Source organism: Dendrobates tinctorius, unplaced genomic scaffold, assembly GCF_039654945.1.
Source record: "Dendrobates tinctorius isolate UK_male_01 unplaced genomic scaffold, ASM3965494v1 ptg000019l, whole genome shotgun sequence".
Classification (NCBI taxonomy): Eukaryota; Metazoa; Chordata; class Amphibia; order Anura; family Dendrobatidae; genus Dendrobates; species Dendrobates tinctorius.
The window spans coordinates 69,371,859-69,393,106 of NW_027361687.1; the positions used below are offsets into that span (position 1 = coordinate 69,371,859).

The window sequence follows — 21,248 nt, forward strand, 5'->3', positions numbered from 1 at the left end:
CAAACTTGCAAAGCTGAAGCCTGGTGACGAACGGCCAAGGAAGCTCCAACAGCCTGGGTAGAGTGAGCCCTCACCCCCCGGAGGAGGCTGTTTATCCTGGACGCGGTATGCCTCCTGGATGCGGTATGCCTCCTGAACCGCTGAACGAATCCAACGAGCAATGGTGGATTTGGAGTCTGGGAACTCTTTCCAACGACCATCCGACAAACAGGGAATCGGACTGACGGAAGGGAGCAGTCCTAGCAAGGTAGATTCGAATTGCCCTGACCAAGTCCAACTTGTGCAGGGATCTCTCCAAGGGATGAGTTAGAGAGTGACTCAGAGAGGGAAGGACGATGTCCTCATTGATGTGAAAGGCAGAGACTACCTTAGGCAGAAAGGCAGGAATCGGTCTAAGCACTACCTTATCCTGGTGCAAAACCAGGAAAGGGGAAAGGCAGGACAATGCTTCCAACTCCGAGACCCTCCTAATAAAGGTGATGGCGACCAGGAAGGCGACCTTCCACGAGAGGAGGGAAAAATAAATATCCTGAATCGGCTCGAAAGGCGCACGCTGGAGGGCGCTCAAAACAAGATTCAAATCCCATGGGTCGACAGGAGACTGGTAAGGAGGTGCTATGTGAGCAACGCCCTGAAGAAAAGTCTTCACATGGGGAAGAGAAGCCAGATTTCTTTGGAAGAGGATAGCTAGAGCGGACACCTGACCCTTTAAGGTACTGAGGGAAATGCCGGAGTAGAGACCCGTCTGCAGAAAAACCAGGACGGAGGGAAGAGAAAAAGTCATAGGAAACATACCGTTGTCCTCACACCACCGAAAAAAAGCTTTCCAACATCTGTGATAGATGCGAGATGACGCCGGCTTCCTTGCCTTAATCATGGTCTAGATGACTTTGTGGGAAAAACCTGCGTCTCTCAGGACCGCGGCCTCAACGGCCATGCCATTAAATTCAGAGACCGAGAATTCGGGTGGAAGAGGGGCCCCTGCGAAAGAAGATCCGGACGGTCTGGAAGCCTTCAGGGGGCGTCCGAGAGCATGTTTACTAGCTCCGCATACCAGGCCCTTCGTGGCCATTCTGGAGCTACTAACAGAACGGGAACCCCTTCTGCCTTTATCTTTTTCACGATTCTTGGGATCAGGGGAAGAGGTGGGAACAGATAAGGCATGCGAAACTGGGACCAGGGGAACACAAGAACGTCGCAACTGATGGCCATCGGATCCCGAGACCTGGCTACGTACTGGGGAACGTTGTGGTTTGTTCAAGATGCCATGAGGTCGACATCCGGAACGCCCCACCTCAGACAAGTTTGGTGGAAGACGTCGGGGTTGAGAGACCACTCGCCTGACACGAGCCCCTAACAGCTCAGGAAATTGGCTTCCCAGTTGTCCACTTCTGGAATGTGTACGGCTGATATGGCGGGAACATGGCTTTCTGCCCAACTCAGAATCCTTGCCACCTCCAGCATGATCTGCCTGCTGCGAGTTCCGCCTTGGTGGTTTATGTCCAACTGGATGCGGACCGCTTCCCCGCAAGGATGGACTGCCAGCGGATGAGGGCAAGAAAGATTACCCTGATCTCCAAGAGATCGATTGGTAGGAGAGCTTCCTGAGCATCCAAGCGGCCCTGCGCCATGAGGTGGGGAAAAACCGCTCACCTACCCGGGAGACTGGCATCGGTGGTGATGACCTGCCATCGAATGGGAAGGATCTCCCGCGTAGGATCGAGGTGGGAAGCATCCACCAGGTTAGGGATTGCCTCACCTTGAGAGGCAGAAGCACTGGACGGTCCAGGGAGAATGTTGTCTTGTCCCAAGCAGACAGGAGGGCCAGCTGGAGAGGGCGGGAGTGAAACTGGGCACTGCTTCGAATTCTCATGGAGAGCCGAAGGGGAAGAGGGACCGGGCGCTTTAGGGCTTTGATCTCCTGTCGGAGGGAAGAAATTTTCTTCTTTGGACGGAAGACTCGAGCTTGGCTGGTGTCGAATTCCATGCCCAGGAATACGAGACGCTGAGAAGGGATCAGGGTCGACTTCTCTTTGTTGACTATCCAGCCGAGGTGATGCAGCGTGTCCAGAGTGATCTGGAGGCAGTGATCGCAGTCTCGGCGAGATGGACCCTTGATCAGGAGATCGTCGAGATAAGGGATTATAAGGACCCCATCACACATAGCGATCTCGCTAGCGAGATCGCTGCTGAGTCACAAGTTTTGTGACGTAACAGCGATCTCACCAGCGAGATCGCTGTGTGTGACAGCGAACGGTCCCCCTGCCGGTATCGCTGATCGCTGTTGGAAAGCCCTGGACATTTTTTTGGTCGCTGGTCTCCCGCTGGCCAGCACGCATCGCTGCGTGTGATAGGCGGGAGACCAGCGATCAGCTGGTAACTAAGGTAAACGCAGGGTTTCTAAGCACGGCGCTGTGCTTAGAAACCCTCTGTGTACCTTAGTTACCAGCGTACTGATGCAGGGAGCTGGTAACAAAGGTACACATCGGGTTTCTAAGTGACGCATGTCCCTTAGAAACCCGATGTGTACCTTAGTTACTAGCTCCCTGCATCAGCGCGCTGGTAACTAAAGTACACAGCGACGACGCGCGCTCGCCGTCGCTGGTCCTGATCGCTGGTGAAGCTGTCTGACAGCTCACCAGCGATCATGTAGTGACTCACTAGCGATCCTGATACGTTGATATCGTTGTCAGGATCGCTGGTGAGTCGCTATGTGTGACGGGGCCCTTAGAATCCCCTTTGAACGAAGGATGGCCATGACCGCCGCCATGATCTTCGTGAAGACTCTGGGGGCGGACGTCAGACCGAATGGGAGAGCTGTGAACTGGTAATGACACTCCTGTATGGCAAATCTGAGGAACTTCTGATGCTGCGCGCAAACAGGAACGTGCAAGTAAGCGTCCTGAATGTCCACAGAGCAAAGGTATTCCCCCGGTTCCATGGAGGCGATCACCGAGCGCAAGGACTTCATTCGAAAGTGGCGAACCCGAAGGTGACGGTTCAACTGCTTGAGGTCCAAAATCGGTCGAAGGGAGCCATCCTTTTTTGGGACTACGAACAGGTTTGAGTAAAACCCGGAAAACCGTTCGTGCCAAGGAACGAGTACGATCACTCCTGAGTTTAGGAGAGAAGAGACAGCCTGGGAAAGCCCTGGGGCATGAGAGGGCTGTATTGGCGGGTGAGAAAGGAAGCCCTTTGGAGTGAAGAAAATTCTATTTTGTAGCCTGATGTGACAACCTCCCTGACCCAGGCATCGTCGACCGCCGCCAACTAAGTTTCCTTGAAAAGAAAAAGCCTGCTTCCCACCCTGGAAAGATTCCCAGGTGGGGGTGACCCGTCATTTAGAGGAAAATCTGTGGCCGCGAGAACCGGAGGGCTTAGAGGGGCGGCTCCTAGACCTCCAGCGAGGAGCAGGTTTGAAGGAAGGTTTCCTTCTTTCTGCCTGAGCGGAGGGACGGTCCTGTTGAGAGGGTCCGCCTGAGGAAGAGAAAGGCCGAAAGGGCCGAAAAGGCTGAGGGCCCTTTCTGTTGAAGGTGCGTCTTGGCCTGGATTGGGGCAGAGAAATACTTTTGCCTCCGATGGCATCCGAAATGATCTGGTCTAGCTTGGCCCCAAAGAGTCTGGCGCCCTGGAGAGGTAGGCCAGTGAGGGATATTTTGGAAGCCGGATCTGCGTTCCACACTTTCAACCAGAGGATGCGGCGAATAGCAATTATGTTGCTGTTTGCTCTTGCTGAGCAATTCAACAAGTATTTACCAGCATGGGCAATTTGGTCTGCTAAATCTGCTAGCTCCTCTGTGGGAGCTGCTGCCACAATGCCTGGACGGAGTATTTTGGCCCAGGTATCTGCTTTCGCCACCCATGAGGAGGCAAAGTTAAGGCAAAAGGAAGTGCCTGTTGCCTCAAAGGCTGATTTGGCTAAAGCCTCAATCTGTCTGTCCGTAGCGTCCTTGAAGGATGCCGCATCGGGAATGAACAGGACTGTTTGAGTTGCTAAACGTGAAACCGGCGGGTCCACCTCAGGAGATTCTGACCATTTGCTGACAAGGTCAGGACTAAAGGGGTAAAGGATGTCTAGATGTTTTTTTCCCGGGAAGCGTTTTCTGGGGTTTTCCCAGTGTCTAGAGGTAGTGATGTCAAACTCGTTGTGATTGGGAAAAAGCTTGGAAGGACATTTTACCCGTTTGAATGAAACGGATTGGTCCTGAGCAGTAGCACTTTCCTCCTTTATTTTGAGCGTTTGCACAATAGCTGAAATAAGGCTATCTACCATGTCCTGCGTTCTAGAGGTGTGATCTGCATCAGAGTCAGACTCTGACAGAGAGGCTACATCTGACCCGACATCCACCTCTGAGGAGGGGGAACGGGAACGGGCAGAGAGGGGCATCCTTTGTGCTGCCAAATCTGAGGAGCTAGACAGAGTCCGCTTCCTAGTCCTTTCTCCTGATCTGTCCATAGGAAGGTAATGGTCAGGTGCGTGCGAATCACCGTGAGAGGTGTTCGGAGCACTGTTGGCAGCAGAGAGATGCGGCATACGTTCCAGGACCTGTACCAGGGACTGTGAAATTTTGGTGAGGTCTGAAACCGACTGAGACATGGCAACGGTCAGACCTGAAACCGACTGGGACATGGCAACGGCCCACTCAGGAAGTGGGCGAGTGCTCTCATCACGGGCGTTAGAGGAGTCCTGAGGTGCCGACATGGTGGAAGGACTGCAGGACGAGCAGAAAGGGGACGGCTGGCCTGAAGCCCAATTTTTCTTACAGCGGGCACAAGCGTAGTGAACTACTGTAGGGATATAGCCAGAGGCCCCTGCAGAATGGGGCATAGGTAGAGTATATGTGAATACTGCAGCAGAACGCTATGGAGGTGATACTGCTGAGGGAAACTATCAGACGGTCAGGGTAAGGAAAGCAGAGCCTACCAGACACCCAGCGATGCAGCAGCAGTAGCGCAGGTAGCCGAGTCCCCCGCCGGAACACAGATGAGGAGGCTGGTATCTGAGGTCCCAGCCAGAGAAAAGACGCTGCAGGAGCACAAGATGGAGGCTGTGCACTCTGAGCCACGAGAAACGCAGGACGGGGTTATCCACCTAGGCACCCCCTGTAATTGGCCAGTCCGGCCGAAGAAACTGAAAGCGGCGTCCTGATAGGCTGGCGCGCCTGTGGGGGCGTGACTAGTCTGCGATGAACGTAATTGCCAGAGTCGGGACCAAGGAACTGGCAGGGGGGGCGTGCCCGGCGCTGGAGAATGAAAGGAAGGCGCCGATTGGCTGACACCGGCAAGGAGGCGTGCCCGAGCAGGGGAGAAGAGGCCGTTGATAGGGGAATGCCGGAGGGGGCGTGGCCTAACCGGAGAACAGCCCAGAGGAAGAAGGCTGTAAGAAAAAATGTCGGACAGCGCGCGCTATGTGAAAAAATGCAGCAGAATTTGAATCTGAGTAGAGAAGCAGGGGCTGCAGTGGCATACTGGTGGGTGCTGCAGGGGCTTAGCGGTGCGGGGGGGGGGAAAGACACACACACACCTACTACCTGTTTCTTGAATCCGGCTCCTCTTCATAGCTGAGGATGTCATCAGGAGCCCTCGGGAAGGAGAGGGTCCTGGGAATAAAATCCTCCTTCCCGCACCGTGTCCCGACGGCGCAGAAGACAGTGTCACCACTTAAGAATAAGGGGGAAGGCCACCACCGGTGACCACCGTCTTCCTCTCAGCCCTCTCCGAGGAGAGGGGTGAGGAGGGGAATAGGCAAGGACTGGCCACCGAGAGTCGCCTTGAAACACCCCGACGGGGGACAAAGTCCTGCCAGCGGCCCCGAGAGTGGGCGATATGGGTGACACCACACTGCTCTCTCGGTCGCTAAAAAGTGGGAAAACAGGGTGAGAAATCTGCACCCTGTTACCTGACGAGCTGTATCTGAAAAATAAAGATGAAAAGACTAATAAACACACACAAAACCTGTAGAGAAAAAATACTACAGATCTGGTGTTAGATCCAGGTCCGCCTCCTTCAGACACTAAGCAAAAACTGAGGTAATTTGGGCCTGTTGGTAGGTGTATACTGCTGGGGAGGAGCTAACTTTCTTATTTGCATAGTCAGCCTCCTAGCGATAGCAGCATACACCCCATGGTAACCTGTGTCCCCCAATGAAGCAAGAAAGAAAATCCCCAAATTAAAAAAAAAAAAAAAAAATTCCCCAATAAATTTTTTTTTCTTTTAAATAAAAAATAAAATAAAAATGCACATATTTAGTATCGCCGCATTCGTAACGACCCGCCCTATAACACTGTCCCACTAGTAAACCCCTTTAGTTAACCCCTTAAAAAAAAAGCAAAAAAAAAGGAGATTTTTGTGTACTCACCGTAAAATCTCTTTCTCTTAGCCTTTAATTGGGGGACACAGAACCGTGGGTGTTATGCTGCTGTCCACTAGGAGGCGACACTATGCATAATCTGAAAAAGATTAACTTTGGCTCCTCCTCTGCAGTATACACCCCTGGACGGCGTCAGCCTTCTCCAGTTTTGTGCCAAAGCATTAGGAGGAACGTAACCAAATAACATAACCATGCCTGTAAGAAGGCTACTATGTACGAGCTCAAAGAACAATATGAGAACTCAACCGTAAAACAAGGGCCATGCCGTCAAATTGAGAGCCCCTGAATTCTGGTGGAAGAACGGACCTTGGGACAGAAGGTCGTGACGGTCGGGTAGACGCCAGGGGACGTCTGCAGTAAGTTGAACGATGTCGGCGTACCATGTACGTCTGGGCCAGTCTGGCGCGATGAGGATGGTTGGAACTCCCTCTTGCTTGATCTTCCTCACGACCCTGGAGATTAGGGGGAGGGGTGGAAAAAATGTACAGGAGTCGGAACTGGGACCAGTCCTGGAACACGGCATCCGCTCCGAGTGACCGCGGGTCGTGTGTCCTGGCCATGAAATTGGGGACCTTGGTATTGAGATGGGATGCCATTAGGTCCACCTCCGGGGTTCCCCAACGTTGACAGATCTGGTAAAAAATCTCGGGATGGAGAGACCACTCCCCCGAGTCCATTCCTTGCCTGCTGAGGAAGTCGGCTTCCCAGTTTTCTACACCCGGAATGTGGACCGCAGAAAGTACCGACCTCGTGTCTTCTGCCCAGCGGAGGATATGCGCCACTTCTCTCATCGCCTGGGCGCTGCGGGTCCCGCCTTGGTGGTTCACGTATGCCACAGCCGTGGCATTGTCCGACTGTATCCGTATGTGCGAGGCTGCAAGCAAGTGATGAAAGGCTCTCAGTGCCAAGAGGATGGCCCTGATTTCCAGAATATTGATGGGCAATGTCACTTCCCTCGGTGACCACTTGCCTTGTGCCCTGTGATGTAGGTGCACCGCCCCCCAGCCTGTCAGGCTTGCATCGGTCGTCAGGATCTTCCATTATCCTCAGAGAAAGGGCTTCCCTCGTGAAAGCGAGGTTGGTTTGAGCCACCAATGCAGGGACCTCCTGGTTGACGACGTCAACCTGAACTCCCTGTCGAGGGAGAAGGGATTCCTGTTCCAAGATCTGAGTATGGCTAGTTGAAGGACCCTGAGGTGAAACTGGGCAAATGGCACTGCCTCTATTGCTGCTGCCATCCGGCCGAGGACTCTCATGGCAAACCGGAGAGATTGAGGAGGACTGCGAAGGAGTGTACGAACTCCCAGACGGATGGCCAGTGTCTTGTCCTTGGGAAGGAGCACCAGGCCCCTGGAGGTGTCGAATAACATTCCCAGGAATGTTAGAGTCTGACTTGGGATAGTCGACGATTTCTGTAGGTTGACTAGCCATCCCAGGCGACTCAGTGTGTCTATTGTGATTGAGACACTGACCTCGCAGTCTTTGAAAGTGGGAGACTTGATGAGGAGGTCGTCCAGGTACGGGATGACTAGAATGCCTCGAGTGCAGAGCGTCCATGGTGGCCGCCATGACTTTGGTGAACGTTCTTGGAGCCGTGGCAAGTCCGAACGGAAGGGCGACAAACTGGTAGTGGTTTTGGTTGATCGCGAACCTGAGAAACCTTTGGTGGGCGGGGGCAATTGGTATGTGCAGATACGCATCCTGTATGTCTATGGAGGCAAGGTATTCTCCCTGCTCCATGGATGAAATGATGGACCGGAGGGACTCCATGCGGAAATGACGGACCCGTACGTAATTGTTGAGCTGTGTTAGGTCCAGTATGGGTCGGACGCTGCCTCCTTTCTTGGGGACTACGAACAGATTGGAGTAGAACCCTCGGAATCTCTCGTTCGCGGGAACCGGCACCACAACTCCTGCTTGAAGGAGAGAGGAGACCGCTTGGTGGAAAGCAGGAGCCTTGTCTGGTAGTGTTGGAGGAATAGAGAGGAAGAACCGGTTCGGTGGAGCGGAAGTGAACTCTATCTTGTATCCGGAAGACACTATTTCCCTGACCCACTTGTCTTCTGTAATAGGCAGCCAGACTTGCTGAAAGAGTAAAAGTCGGCCGCCTACTGGTGGGGTGTCTTCCGGAGTTCGTGAGTCATGATGAAGCGAAGTTCTGAGGTTTTCCTCCCTTGGGTTTCGCTTGGCCTGCTTTCAACTGCCAAGACCTGTCCGGTCGCTGCTGCGTCCGTGGGTTGTCCCTGCGTGGAGAGCGGTTACGGTTTTGCGCTGGGCGCGAAACGGACCAGCCCGAGGAATTCCGAAAGGATCGGAATCGTGTCTGGTTTCTTCGTTTAAACGTGCGTTTCAGTTTTAGTTGAGGGAGAGAGGTACTCTTACCCCCAGTGGCATTGGCTATCATTGTGTCCAACTTTTCGCCGAAAAGTCTTCCAGTAAGATACGGAAGTCGCGTGAAGGACTTCTTTGAGGCCGCATCCGCTTTCCATTCTCGCAGCCAGAGGATGCGTCAGATAGTGATGGCGTTTGATGCTATTCCCGCTACACCTCTTGCGGAATCCAGGGCTGCATGAATCATGTAGTCTGCTACCACTGCTATCTGGGCCGCTTGGTTCGAGAGCCCAGGATTTGAAGCTTGAAGACCCTCCTGTAGTTTTTTGGCCCAAGCCAGGATGGCCTTGGCCGCCCACACTGAAGCAAACGCAGGGCCCAGAGAGGCGCCTGCCGCTTCAAAAACAGAACGAGCCATGCGTTCTACTTGCCGGTCTGCTGCGTCCCTGAGAGTTGAGCTATCTGGCAGAGAGAGTAAGGTCTGCGCTGCTAGCCTCGAAACCGGGGGGTCCACTTCAGGTGGATCTGTCCATTGTTTGGTGTCTGTCTGTGGGAAGGGGTACTTCGCTTCCAAATATTTGCGATTAGCAAATTTTTTCTCAGGCTGCGCAAACTGTTTGGTAAGTATTTTCTCAAACTCATGGTGATTAGGGAAGACCTTAGGTGGTTTCTGAACACTTTCGAAGCAAATCCTATGTTCCGGGACTTCCGGGGCCGACTCTGGAATTTTTAGCACCCGATGGATGGCAGAGATTATGTCCTCAACTAGCGCTGTATTGCTAGGGGGAGAAGGTACCACGGACCTCTCCGTCTCGTTATCTGAGTCGGAGTCACAGATGCCCTCCGAATCCTGTGCCTTCGCTAAGGTGATCCCTGGAGGGCAACCTGGGGCGGGGGTCTTCTGTGATGGGGGATCTCTGTGGTAAATTGCACTGTCTGTCTGTGACAGGAGACTGCCTAGGAGACCTGGAATGACGCTGTCTCTCCCTGGAGGGGGACGACCTTGTGCTATAGGACGACTCAGGTGATCGAGACCTGTGGGTCCGCTTACGTCTGTGAGAGTCGGAAGCAGCATGTTCCTGAGACAAGCTGTCCGTTTGCTGTGTAACGTCCATAGCCGGAGCCCGACTCTGCAGAGCTTGCAGCAATGTGGCAGTTAGGTTGTCTATGGACTGTGTCATAGACTGTGACATCTGAGTTGCCCATTCCAGCGTGGCCTATGACACTGAAGCGTCAGTAGGGACTCCCTGGGGTTCTGACCCAGAGTTCTGGATGCAGTCCCGGCAGTGCGGATACGTGCTGCCACTAGGGAGCGTGGATTTGCAGGCTGTGCAGAATGCATAGAAACATTCCTGCCTGGTTCTCTTCCTCGAGCCCGGCATAGTGCACAGAGGCTGGCTATAAGGGATCGTACAGGGGTGGCTACGCAGAGGGAACCCACAGATAGCCTTATAGGAAGTATAGATTCACAGCTGAGTATGAGAACCCAGCTGTGAGCTTACCCCACCGGTGTGCCCCTAGGTCCAGCGCCGACAGATCCCAGTTCTGTGCCCCCCGGAGACTGCTGTGATGCTCCTCTCCTGGATCTCATCCAAAAAAAATGGCCACCGGGACTCTGAGGAGAGGGAGGAGGGGGCGGAGAGCTGAAAAGGGTGCGCTGGGCTGTGTAAAAACGCGCCCTTTCTGCCTCAATCCGCCCCTTCTATGACACTTCAGTGTGTCATTTTAGTCATCCGGGGGGCGGGCCGGGGGGCGGGGAAAAGGCGGCGGCTTCAGCTAGGCCGAAGCCGCGGTCTAAATTAGAGGCCTGATGCCCAGGTTGTACCAAACCCCCCCAGAATGGTCGACTGGATAGCGGTGGGGGTAGCAGGGGTAGCGGTTCCTGTATGGGGGGCCCCCGGAGCGCTATGGAGCCGCTGCTGCTGCAGAGACAGGGACGCAGAAAAGCCCTGTCTCTGCTGTGCCATCCAGTCCGCACCCTCCCCCAACAGGATCCCTCAGCTGGTCTGGGGTCCCTGGAAGCTGCGGAATGCTGCCTGTACTCCGACCCTACCTGAGGCGTCTCAACCTAATGCCCCCTGCGGGGGATTAGGGAGGGTGCGTCTGTCACCGTCAGGGGGTCTTCATCCTCTCCTCAACCCAGACCCCAAAGGGGTTGGGGAAGGAGGGAGGTCTCGACCTCGAACCAGGACCCGAGGGACTGGGGAGGGAGCGACATGGGGAATAGCCACCTCGACCTCAACCGGGTACCCCTAATGGGGGACCGAGGAGGGAGCCATACCGGGAGTCTCGCTGGAGACCCGCTTTTCTTCATCTGTAGTCCTTTGGAAAAAAATCCAGGAAAAAGACGGAGTAAAAAAAAATTCTTAGGTGTGCCTCCTGCGACACTAAGCAAAAACTGGAGAAGGCTGACGCCGTCCAGGGGTGTATACTGCAGAGGAGGAGCCAAAGTTAATCTTTTTCAGAGTATGCATAGTGTCGCCTCCTAGTGGACAGCAGCATAACACCCACGGTTCTGTGTCCCCCAATAAGGCGACAGAGTAAAACAAACAATGCTTTATCATCATAATCATACCGCCAAACAAAAAGTGCAATAACACACGATGAAAAAGACGGATATAAATATCAATGGTACCGCTGAAAATGTCATTTTGTTCCGCAAAAAATGAGCCGCCACACAGCGTCATCAGCGGAAAAATAAAAAAGTTAATAAATTATAGCTCGCAGAATAAAGCGATGCAAAAATAATTTTTTATATCAAATTGTTTTCATTGCATAAAAGCGCCAAAACATAAAAAAAGACATAAATGAGGTATCGCTGTAATCGTACTTACAAAGAATAAAACTGCTTTATCAATTTTACCACACACGGAACGGTGTAAACGCACCCCCCCAAAAGAAATTCATGAAATGCTGGCTTTTCTTCATTCTACGTCCCAAGAATCGGAATAAAATGCGATCAAAAAAAGGTCACGTGCCCGAAAATGGTACCAATAAAAACGTCAACTCAAAAAAATAAGACCTCACATGACTCGGTGGGTAAAAATATAAAAAAAATTATAGCTCTCAAAATGTGGTGATGCAAAAACTTTTTTTTTTAACAATAAAAAGCATCTTTTGGCGTGTGACAGCTGCCAAACATAAAAACCCGCTATAAATAGTAAATCAAACCCCCAGTTATCACCCCCTTAGTTAGGGAAAAATAATAACATTTAAAAAAATGTATTTATTTCCATTTTCCCATTAGGCTTAAGGTTAGGGCTAGGGTTAGAGCTAGGACTAGGGTTAGGGCTAGGATAAGGCTGCGTGCACACGATGCGGATTCTGCTGCAGATTTTTCCACGCAGATTTGGCTAAATCCGCAGGTAAATCCGCAAGTCAAATGACCTACTTTTTACCTGCGGATTTAGTGTGGATTAGCCTGCAGTTTTCCCCTGCGTTTTGACACCTGGTAAAGGAGCAGGTGTCAAACCGTTGCGGATTCTGCACAAAGAAGTGACATGCTGCGGATTTAAAACCGCAGCAAATCCACGTGGAAAAATCCGCAGCATGTGCATTGCATTTTTCATTTGCCATTGAATATAAGAGATACTGTACAACGCAGCAGAAACTGCTGCGAATCCGCAGGGCCAAATCCACTGCGGATCCGCAGCAGAATCCGCAATGTGTGCACACATCGTTAAGGTTAGGGCTAGGGTTAGGGCTGAGATTAGGGTTAGGGGTGTGTTGGGGTTCGGGTTGAAGTTAGAATTGGGGGTTTCCATTGTTTGGGCACATCAGGTTCTCTACAAACGCAACATGGCGTCTCATCTCAATTCCAGCCAATTCTGGGCTGAAAAAGTCAAATGGTGCTCCTTCCCTTCCAAGATCTGCCATGAGCCCAAACAGTGTTTTACCCCCACAAAAGGGGTATCAGCCTACTCAGGACAAATTGCACAACAAATTTTGGGGTCCAATTTCTCCTGTTACCCTTGGTAAAATAAAAAATTGGGGCAAAAATATTTTTGTGGAAATAAATATGATTTTTTATTTTTATGGTTCTATGTTATAAACTTCTGTGAAGCACTTGGGGGTTCAAAGTGCTCACCACACATCTAGATAAGTTCTTTGGGGTGTCTAGTTTCCAAAATGGGGTCACTTTTTGGGGGTGTCCACTGTTTAGGTACATCAGGTGCTCTCCAAACATGACATGGCGTCCGATCTGAATTCCAGCCAATTTTGCGTTGAAAAAGTCAAACGGCGCTCCTTCCCTTCTGAGCTCTGCCATGCGCCGAAACAGTGGTTCCCCCACACATATTAGGTATCAGCCTACTCAGGACAAATTGCACAATAACTTTTGCTGTCCAATTTCTTCTGTTACCCTTGGGAAAATAAAAAAAATTGGACCTGTAATTTTTTAGTCTAAAAAAGTTAAATGTTCATTTTTTTTTTTTAAACATTCCTGTGAAGCACCTGAAGGGTTAATAAACTTCTTGAATGTGGTTTTGAGCACCTTGAGGGGTGCAGTTCTTAGAATGGTGTCACTTTTTGGTATTTTCTAATCATATGGACTCCTCAATGTGACTTCAAATGTGATGTGGTCCCTAAAAAGAAAATGGTGTTGTAAAAATGAGATATCGCTGGTCAACTTTTAACCCTTCCTACTTTTAACCCTTCCTAACAAAAAAAAAAAAATTTTGGTTCCCAAATTGTGCTGATGTAAAGTAAACATGTGGGAAATGTTAGTTATCAAGTTTTTTGTGTGCCATAGCTCTGTGATTTAAGGGAATAAAAATTCAAATTTGGAAAATTGTAAAATTTTCAAAATTTTCGCCAAATTTCAGTTTTTTTCACAAATAAACGCAAGTTATATGAATTAAATTTTACCACTAACATGAAGTACAATATGTCTCGAGAAAATGTCAGAATCACCATGGAAGCGTTCCAGAGTTATTACCTCTTAAAGGGACAGTGGTCAGAATTGTAAAAATTGTAAAAACCGTGCAAACCACCCTTGGGGGTTAAGGGGTTAAAGAAAGCGGAGATGCATTACTAAGAGTGGCCACTACACAGTGTACAGCGCTGTGGTGCTCTAGCTACATACACTATGTATCATGACACGGACCCAGGTATCGGACCCCTCACTGATCTGTCATCAATTCCTTATTCTGAGGACAGATCATCAATACCGTATTCCTGCACAGACACCAGTAAGACGACGATGATCCCTCACCTTGAGGCGTTGTCGTACAAGCTGTCCACACCGGCCACCTCCTGCTCCTTCTGCTTCACCAGCTCCTCCAGTTCCAGCAGCTGGGCCTTCTTCTGCTTCACCAGCTCGTTCTTCTCCACCTCTCGGTCTATGAATTCCCGCAGCTCCTTCATCGATATGCCCAGTTCTTCCACTACCATGTTCTCCAGTTCGGCCATCTCCGGGTCATCCATAGCTGCAGAGGGAAAAAAATAAATCACTTTCACATGAAAAACACTGGTGCCAACTGTGTCGTGCACCAATCTCTGCAACCTGGAGCATGTCATGACGACCTACCTGTGGCTGGCCTTAAGAGTCTGTGAATTGTACAATATACTACATCTGTATTCAAGTATATGGTATGAGCAATCGGATGATCACAGGTTCAAGTCTCCTATGGGTACCCTCACAAAAAATAGTTTTTAAAAATACAGGATAGCTTTAAAAAAAAAAAAAAAAAATTTGGTATCAATGCATCTGAAGAAGCTAAATAAAATTAATAAAATAAAAATTGCATCTATGTCCTAACAGGATTAAATTCAGCTAAAAGTCAGCCCCCTTGTGGCGGCTAATGGCTACTGCAGTACTATTAAGTCCCCCTTACAACACAAGAAAAAAAAATAACTTGCTCCTGTCTAATCAGGGGACGATCGTTTAATGGTGGCTGAGCGCTCCTGCCACCTGCTGGATGCATTATTAATACTCCATACAGAGTAGATACAAATCGGGCTCTATTCACAGTGCGCTTTTACCATGTGGTAGAAAAAAAACAATATGATTATTACTGGTACTTTAGGGAGAACTTACAGCCCATTTGGGATGAACGATGGGATATCTGGGAAATCCTATGCACCGGCAGTTTGAGCATGTGCAGGGAGAGCAGCCAGCGAGGTGCCACCCTCCAGCAGCTGCAGTAATCTGACGCCCCTCTTGTCCGGATTCTCTCCGCTGCTCCTCCTCCTCCTAGCACCCCATCCCCCACCCTGGCCTGTCTGTCCTTTTCCAGACAGCTAAAAATCCTGCTGTCAAGTACAAAGAATCACAAAAATGCACAAGGCAGGAGGTGGGGGAAGGGAAGCCACAAAGGAGAAAAGCTGGAAAGCGACATCTGCTGCAAAGTATCCTGATGCAGTAGCAGGCCAGAGGAGCGCTATAGGAGACAAGCAGCACAGGTCGCCTCTGCTGCCGCTCACTTCCAGGAAAATAATCAATTTGATTTTACAGCATTTCCCGCATGCAACTTTCCATCTCACCAACATAAGAATTGATCGAGAGGGTCAGCTTCATCTTAGATCCACGTCACAAAAGATGCGTGACATTTCATGTCTGGTTATGTTCTATCACGTCCAACCGCTCTAACAGTAAAGAACCCTTTCTTTTACAAATGAGAGAATCCAGTGACAGGAACCCTACACCCCTACCTACCAAAATCAAATAGGAAGTGAAGCTGGGGGATTTCAGCAGATAGGGAATGATTCTCAAGGGTCCTGGAAATTGATTCTCTCCTCTCTGATAGAAAGGATTCATTACTGTTACAGCAGTGAGACTATAAACTGTTGGAGCAGAGCTCATGAATCATTTGGCTCATCTCTACTCTCTATCCTTTCCACTATGATCTCCATCCTGCTGTGAAATCACAATTTTCAGACTGGACGTAGTAGTGCCCCCTATTTCCACTGAGATGACAGACATGCACTAAGAATGTTTTCGCATCCCACATTTTTACAAGAAAAATAATAAAATGCAAAATTGAAAAGCGCTTAAAAGGGGTTGTTTACTGACAGGCATATGCAGAATGAGTGATAATGTGTTGGTGGTCGGAGAACCGGGCCCTATGGCGATCAGATCGAGGCATTTATCCCCAATACAATGCAGCCCAGTGTGGACGTTTCTCTACGGTCAGTCTTGCAGCTCTCGGGATCCCACCGAAGTCCTGCAAGTGCCGGGATTCCAGTGCAGAGCGATAGCTGGGAAAGGCAACATCATCAGGACCCGATTGGCTCAGGTCTTAATGAGATTAACCCCATAAAACATAGAGGGGGGTTCGCTCTCACACCCCTCCGACACCCCATGACGACCTTAGGGTCTATCAACTACGACGGCCTGTTGAACCCAGCTAGCACCAGGGTGTAACAGGCAATCTGCCAGTGTAAAGCTGTAGGTCTCATGCATTACAGTACATATGTATTACAAAGCATGAGACCAGCAATCAGGGAAACAAAAATTCAAGTCACAAAGGGGGACTAAGTAAAAAAGTAGAGAGAAAAAAAAATTATGTTTCAAAAAGAAAATCACTAAATAAATGAAAAATTATACCAATAAACACACACACAAAAAATAATAAAAGTACACTTTTAGCTATAGTTCTCAGAATAAAGCAATGTCAAAATATTTTTTTCACATAAAATTGATTTTATTGTGTAAAAGCGCAAAACATGAAATGCTGTTTTTTGTTTATTCTCCCTCCCAAAATTCGGAATAGAAAGCGATCAAAAAATGTCATGTGTTCAAAAATGGTACCAAAAAAAGTCATCTACTCCCGCAAAAAATGACTGTCGGTTGAAATACGGAAAAATTATAGATCTCAAAATATGGGGATGCAATAAAAAGCGTATTTTAGTGTGTGATAGCAGCCAATCATAAAAACCCGATAGAAATCTGGTATCGCTGTAATCACACTGACCCAAAGAGTAAAGTCACCTAATCACATACTAGATGAGGAACGGTGTAAAACAGGGATTTTTGTGTGTACACACCATAAAGTCCTTTTCTCCGAGCCAATCATTGGGGGACACAGGACCATGGGTGCTATGCTGCTGCCACTAGGAGGACACTAAGCAAATACACAAAAGTTAACACCTCCTCCGCAGTATACACCCTCTGCTGGCTCTCTCATGAACCAGTTCGGTGCCAAAGCAGTAAGAGCTCATACAGAATTGCAATATGTCAAAACCAACAATGACTATAAGCCAACGGGCTAACAGGGTGGGTGCTGTGTCCCCCAATGATTGGCTCGGAGAAAAGGATTTTACGGTGAGTACACACAAAAATCCCTGTTACTCCTTCGCCTCATTGGGAGACACAGGACCATGGGACGTCCCAAAGCAGTCTCTGGGTGGAGGAAACATCACAACAGGTGAAACCTCACAAATCCAGTGCTTAAAAGAATAAGTGATTAAATGAAGCCTACAGATGCGAAACTGCCGATTGCAGAATCTGTCTGCCGAGGGCCGCATCTGAATAGGCTTGAGAGTGAATGTTGTAATGCTTAGCAAACGTGTGAAGACTGGACCAAGTCGCAGCCTTGCACACTTGCTGTGCGGAAGCTTGGTGCCGAATAGCTCAGGAAACCCCCACAGACCGAGTGGAGTGTGCCTTAACCCCCGCGGGGATAGGCTGACATTTGACATGATAAGCTTCTTGGATCGTTGAACGAATCCATCTGGCTATTGTGATCTTAGAAGCAGGTAGACCATTTGTGTCCCTACGGAAGCACAAAAAGGGCATCCGATTTGCGGAAAGACGCTGTTCTGGAAATGTACCTCCTGAGAGCCCTCACCAGGTCCAAAGTGCAAAGAGCTTTTTCAGTACGATGGACTGGAGCCGGACAGAACGAGGGAAGAACTATATCTTCATTCAGATGAAATTACGAGATGACTTTTGGCAAGAAGGATGGGGACGTCATGAGCACCACCTTGTCATGGTGGAAAATCAGAAATGGAGGTTTGCACGACAAAGCCGCCAGTTCTGAGACCCGTCTGATGGATGTTATTGCCACAAGAAAGGCAACCTTCCATGAAAGAAGAGAGAAACATCCTGTATTGGCTCGAAGGGGGTCTCTTGTAAGGCACTGAGGACCAAGTTAAGGTCCCAAGATTCCAAAGGTATCTTGTATGGAGGGACAAGATGCGACACTCCCTGCACGAAGGTCTTAACCTGTGGCTTGGAAGCTATCAATCGCTGGAAAAGGACAGATAGAGCTGAGATTTGGCCCTTGAGAGAGGCCAGCGCTAGGCCTGAATCCAATCCCGCTTGGAGAAACTCCAGAATGGAGGGGATGGAAAACACCAGCAGGGAACGACCCTTATCTTTACACCATGAGAAAAACGTTTTCCAAATGCGATGGTAAATACGCATGGAAACAGGCTTCCTAGCGTTGATCATGGTAGATGCCACTTGACGTGAGAACCCGGTCTGGGCTAGGATCAAGGATTCAATGGCCAGGCCGTTAAACTCAGCACTCTCGAGTTCTGGTGGCAAAATTATTTTGGGAGAGTAGATCCGGACGATCCGGTAAATTCCAGGGAACGTTGGTGACTAGATGTACTAGCTCTGCATACCAAGCTCAGCGTGGCCAGTCTGGAGCAACGAGGATCACCGGAATGCCTTCCGCTTTGATTTTCCGGATGACCCTTGGGATCAGTGGAAGTGGTGGAAAGATGTAAGGGAGGCAAAATTGGCTCCATGGAAGTACTAGAGCATCCGAGACAATGGCTAACGGATCTCGGGATACAAATGCCGGAACCTTGGCATTCAGCCTGGAGGCCATAAGGTCCACATCTGGAGTGCCCCAACGCTGGCAAATCTGATGAAAGACTTCCGGGTGAAGGGACCACTCTCCTGAGGCTATGCCCTGGTGGCTGAGAAAGTCCACCGCCCAATTCTCTACTCCCGGAATATGAACTGCGGAGATGAGCGATTGATTTGTCTCGGCCGATTGCAGAATGTGCGTCACTTCATCGCTCTTCTGCTTCGCATGCCTCCCTGGCGACTGATGCATGCCACAGCCGTCGCGGTCTCATTGGATCCGGACGGGACGTCCGGCCAAAAGGTGATGGAATTGATGAAGAGCTAGCCTTATTGCTCAGAGTGCGAGGATATTGATCGGAAGGTTGGCTTCCTGAGTAGACCAACGTCCCTGAGCCACGTGGTGATGAAAGATCGCACCCCATCCTAGGAGGCTGGCGTCGGTGGTCACCACCAGCCAGTGTACAGGGAGAAAGGACCTTCCCTGATCCAATGACGATGTTGCAGTCCACCACCTGAGAGTCCGCCTGATTCTGGGTGCCAGGCGAAAGCGGCGACCTAAGGAGGCTGGATTCTTGTCCCAGGCTGTGATCAAGGCCTGCTGTAGGGGACGGAGGTGAAATTGGGCAAACGGCACTGCCTCGATGGATGACACCATTTTCCCAAGGACCTGCATGGCGAACGGCAGGGAGCAAGAGCAGGCCAGAGATAGCAATTGGGCTCCTCGGGTTAGAAAGGAAATCTTTTCTGGGAGGGAGAATTACTAACTCTCGGGAAGTGTCCAAAATCATTCCCAAAACGGGAAGTCGCTGGGATGGAACTGGGGAAGATTTCTCCAGGTTCACTAGCCAACCTAGAAAAGACAGTGTCGATGGCGACACTGACGCTCTCTGCACAAGCCCAATAGGACGGACCTTTGATGAGAAGCTCGTCCAGGTAGGGTAGAATCACCACACCCCGGGGAGTGCAGAATAGACATGACGGCTGCCATGATTTTTGTGAATACTCTGGGAGCGGTGGCAAGCCCAAAGGGCAGAGCAGTGAATTGAAAATGTTTATCTCCAACCGCAAAGCGTAGGAATCTTTGATGACTTTTAACGATTGGAATGTGGAGATATGCGTCTTTGATGTCGATGGACGCAAGGTATTCCCCTTTATCCAGAGAAGCGATGACGGAACAGAGGGATTCCATCCTGAAGTGGCGAACTGCAACAAAATTTGTTCAACAGCTTTAGGTCTAGGATAGGACGCATGGTTCCGTCCTTCTTTGGGACCACAAACAGCTTCAAGTAAAAGCCATTGAACCTTTCCATGGGAGAAACCAGAATGATGACTGCGCAGTTGCGGAGGGCGTTTAAGGCCTGGTAAAAGGGGACTGCGCGCGCCTTGGACTTTGGAGGACGAGACTGGAAGAAACGCGTTGGTTGGTGTGACGTGAATTCGATTTTGTATCCGGAAGACACGAGATCTCTAACCCATTGGTCGTGAACGACCACTAACCAGACTTGGCGAAACAAAATCAGACGGCCGCCTACCCTACCTGTGTCCTCCGGACACGGCAAGAAGTCATTGAGAAGAGAACAGATCTGTTTCTCCAGGAGTTAGGTCTGAAGGAAGGGTGTGAACCCCTGCATGGGGGCGAGACGAGCTAGTGGAGGGGGGGGGGGGGGTTTAGCCGCCCTCCCCCCCCCCTTTCCGCCAACAGAATGCATGCAATCCCCAGCCTACAGGTACTCACAATGTAGAAGAGTCTGCAGTGCTGGGCCACAAGGGAAGGGTCTGTGCCACTCCATTCTTCGTCAATCCAACATCCTTTTGATAGGGAGATGGAGAGGGGCCCGTTTGCCTCCTGGCACCAGCCGCTTTCTGACAGTGGTGGTGCAGTGGGGCCACATAGATGTTGCAAGGGAGCATCCGCTGCAGCAACTTCAATGAGAAGCCGGGCATAAGGGATCCACCATCCCTTTGTATTCCGCTTTTCGGGTGAAGGCCTGGCTCTGGAAGAGGGTACGCGAGGGTGACACCTCATGTTCCCGTCCATTGTTTGTGTGGGGAGAGCGGACCCATTAAAGGATCCATCGCCCCTATGAGAGCCCAGGCAGATGCAGAAGTTGCAGGAGGGGGTACGGGGAGGCGACACTCCGCGTTCCCGCCTGTTGATGATTTTGGGAGATCGAGACCTTAAAAGGCCAAGTCGCCCTTGGAGTCCGTATAAAAAAAAGTGGAAAAAAATAAAATAACAAAATCGGACCTTAGTGCCTACTACAGACACTAAGCAAGAACTGGTTCAGGATACAGTTGTGGCCAAAAGTATTGACACCCCTGCAATTCTATCAGCTAATACTCAGTTTCTTCCTGAAAATGATTGCAAACACAAATTCTTTGGTATTATCTTCATTTGTCTTAAATGAAAAAACACAAAAGAAAATGAAGCAAAAAGCAAAACATTGATCATTTCACACAAAACTCCAAAAATGGGCCAGACAAAAGTATTGGCACCCTCAGCCTAATACTTGGTTGCACGACCTTTAGCCAAAATAACTGCGACCAACCGCTTCCGGTAACCATCAATGAGTTTCTTACAATGCTCTGCTGGAATTTTAGACCATTCTTCTTTGGCAAACTGCTCCAGGTCCCTGATATTAGAAGGGTGCCTTCTCCAAACTGCCATTTTTAGATCTCTCCACAGGTGTTCTATGGGATTCAGGTCTGGACTCATTGCTGGCCACCTTAGAAGTCTCCAGTGCTTTCTCTCAAACCATTTTCTAGTGCTTTTTGAAGTGTGTTTTG

The 21,248-nt window shown here is 50.0% G+C and overlaps 1 protein-coding gene across 5 annotated transcripts in view; it reads right to left on the bottom strand.

Moving 5' to 3' along the window:
- The window catches only part of SETDB1 (SET domain bifurcated histone lysine methyltransferase 1), a 78,554-nt gene that overhangs the window by 48,035 nt on the left and 9,271 nt on the right, over nt 1-21,248 (bottom strand). For 4 of the 5 annotated variants that reach the window (XM_073567206.1, XM_073567200.1, XM_073567201.1 and 1 more), the window contains one exon: nt 13,914-14,127. In XM_073567206.1, coding sequence (XP_073423307.1) covers nt 13,914-14,125 — 212 coding nt within the window. In that variant the 5' untranslated portion in view covers nt 14,126-14,127. Of the gene's footprint in view, nt 1-13,913; nt 14,128-14,738; nt 14,761-21,248 lie in introns of those variants that run through there. The other variant, XM_073567202.1, reaches the window with a different exon arrangement.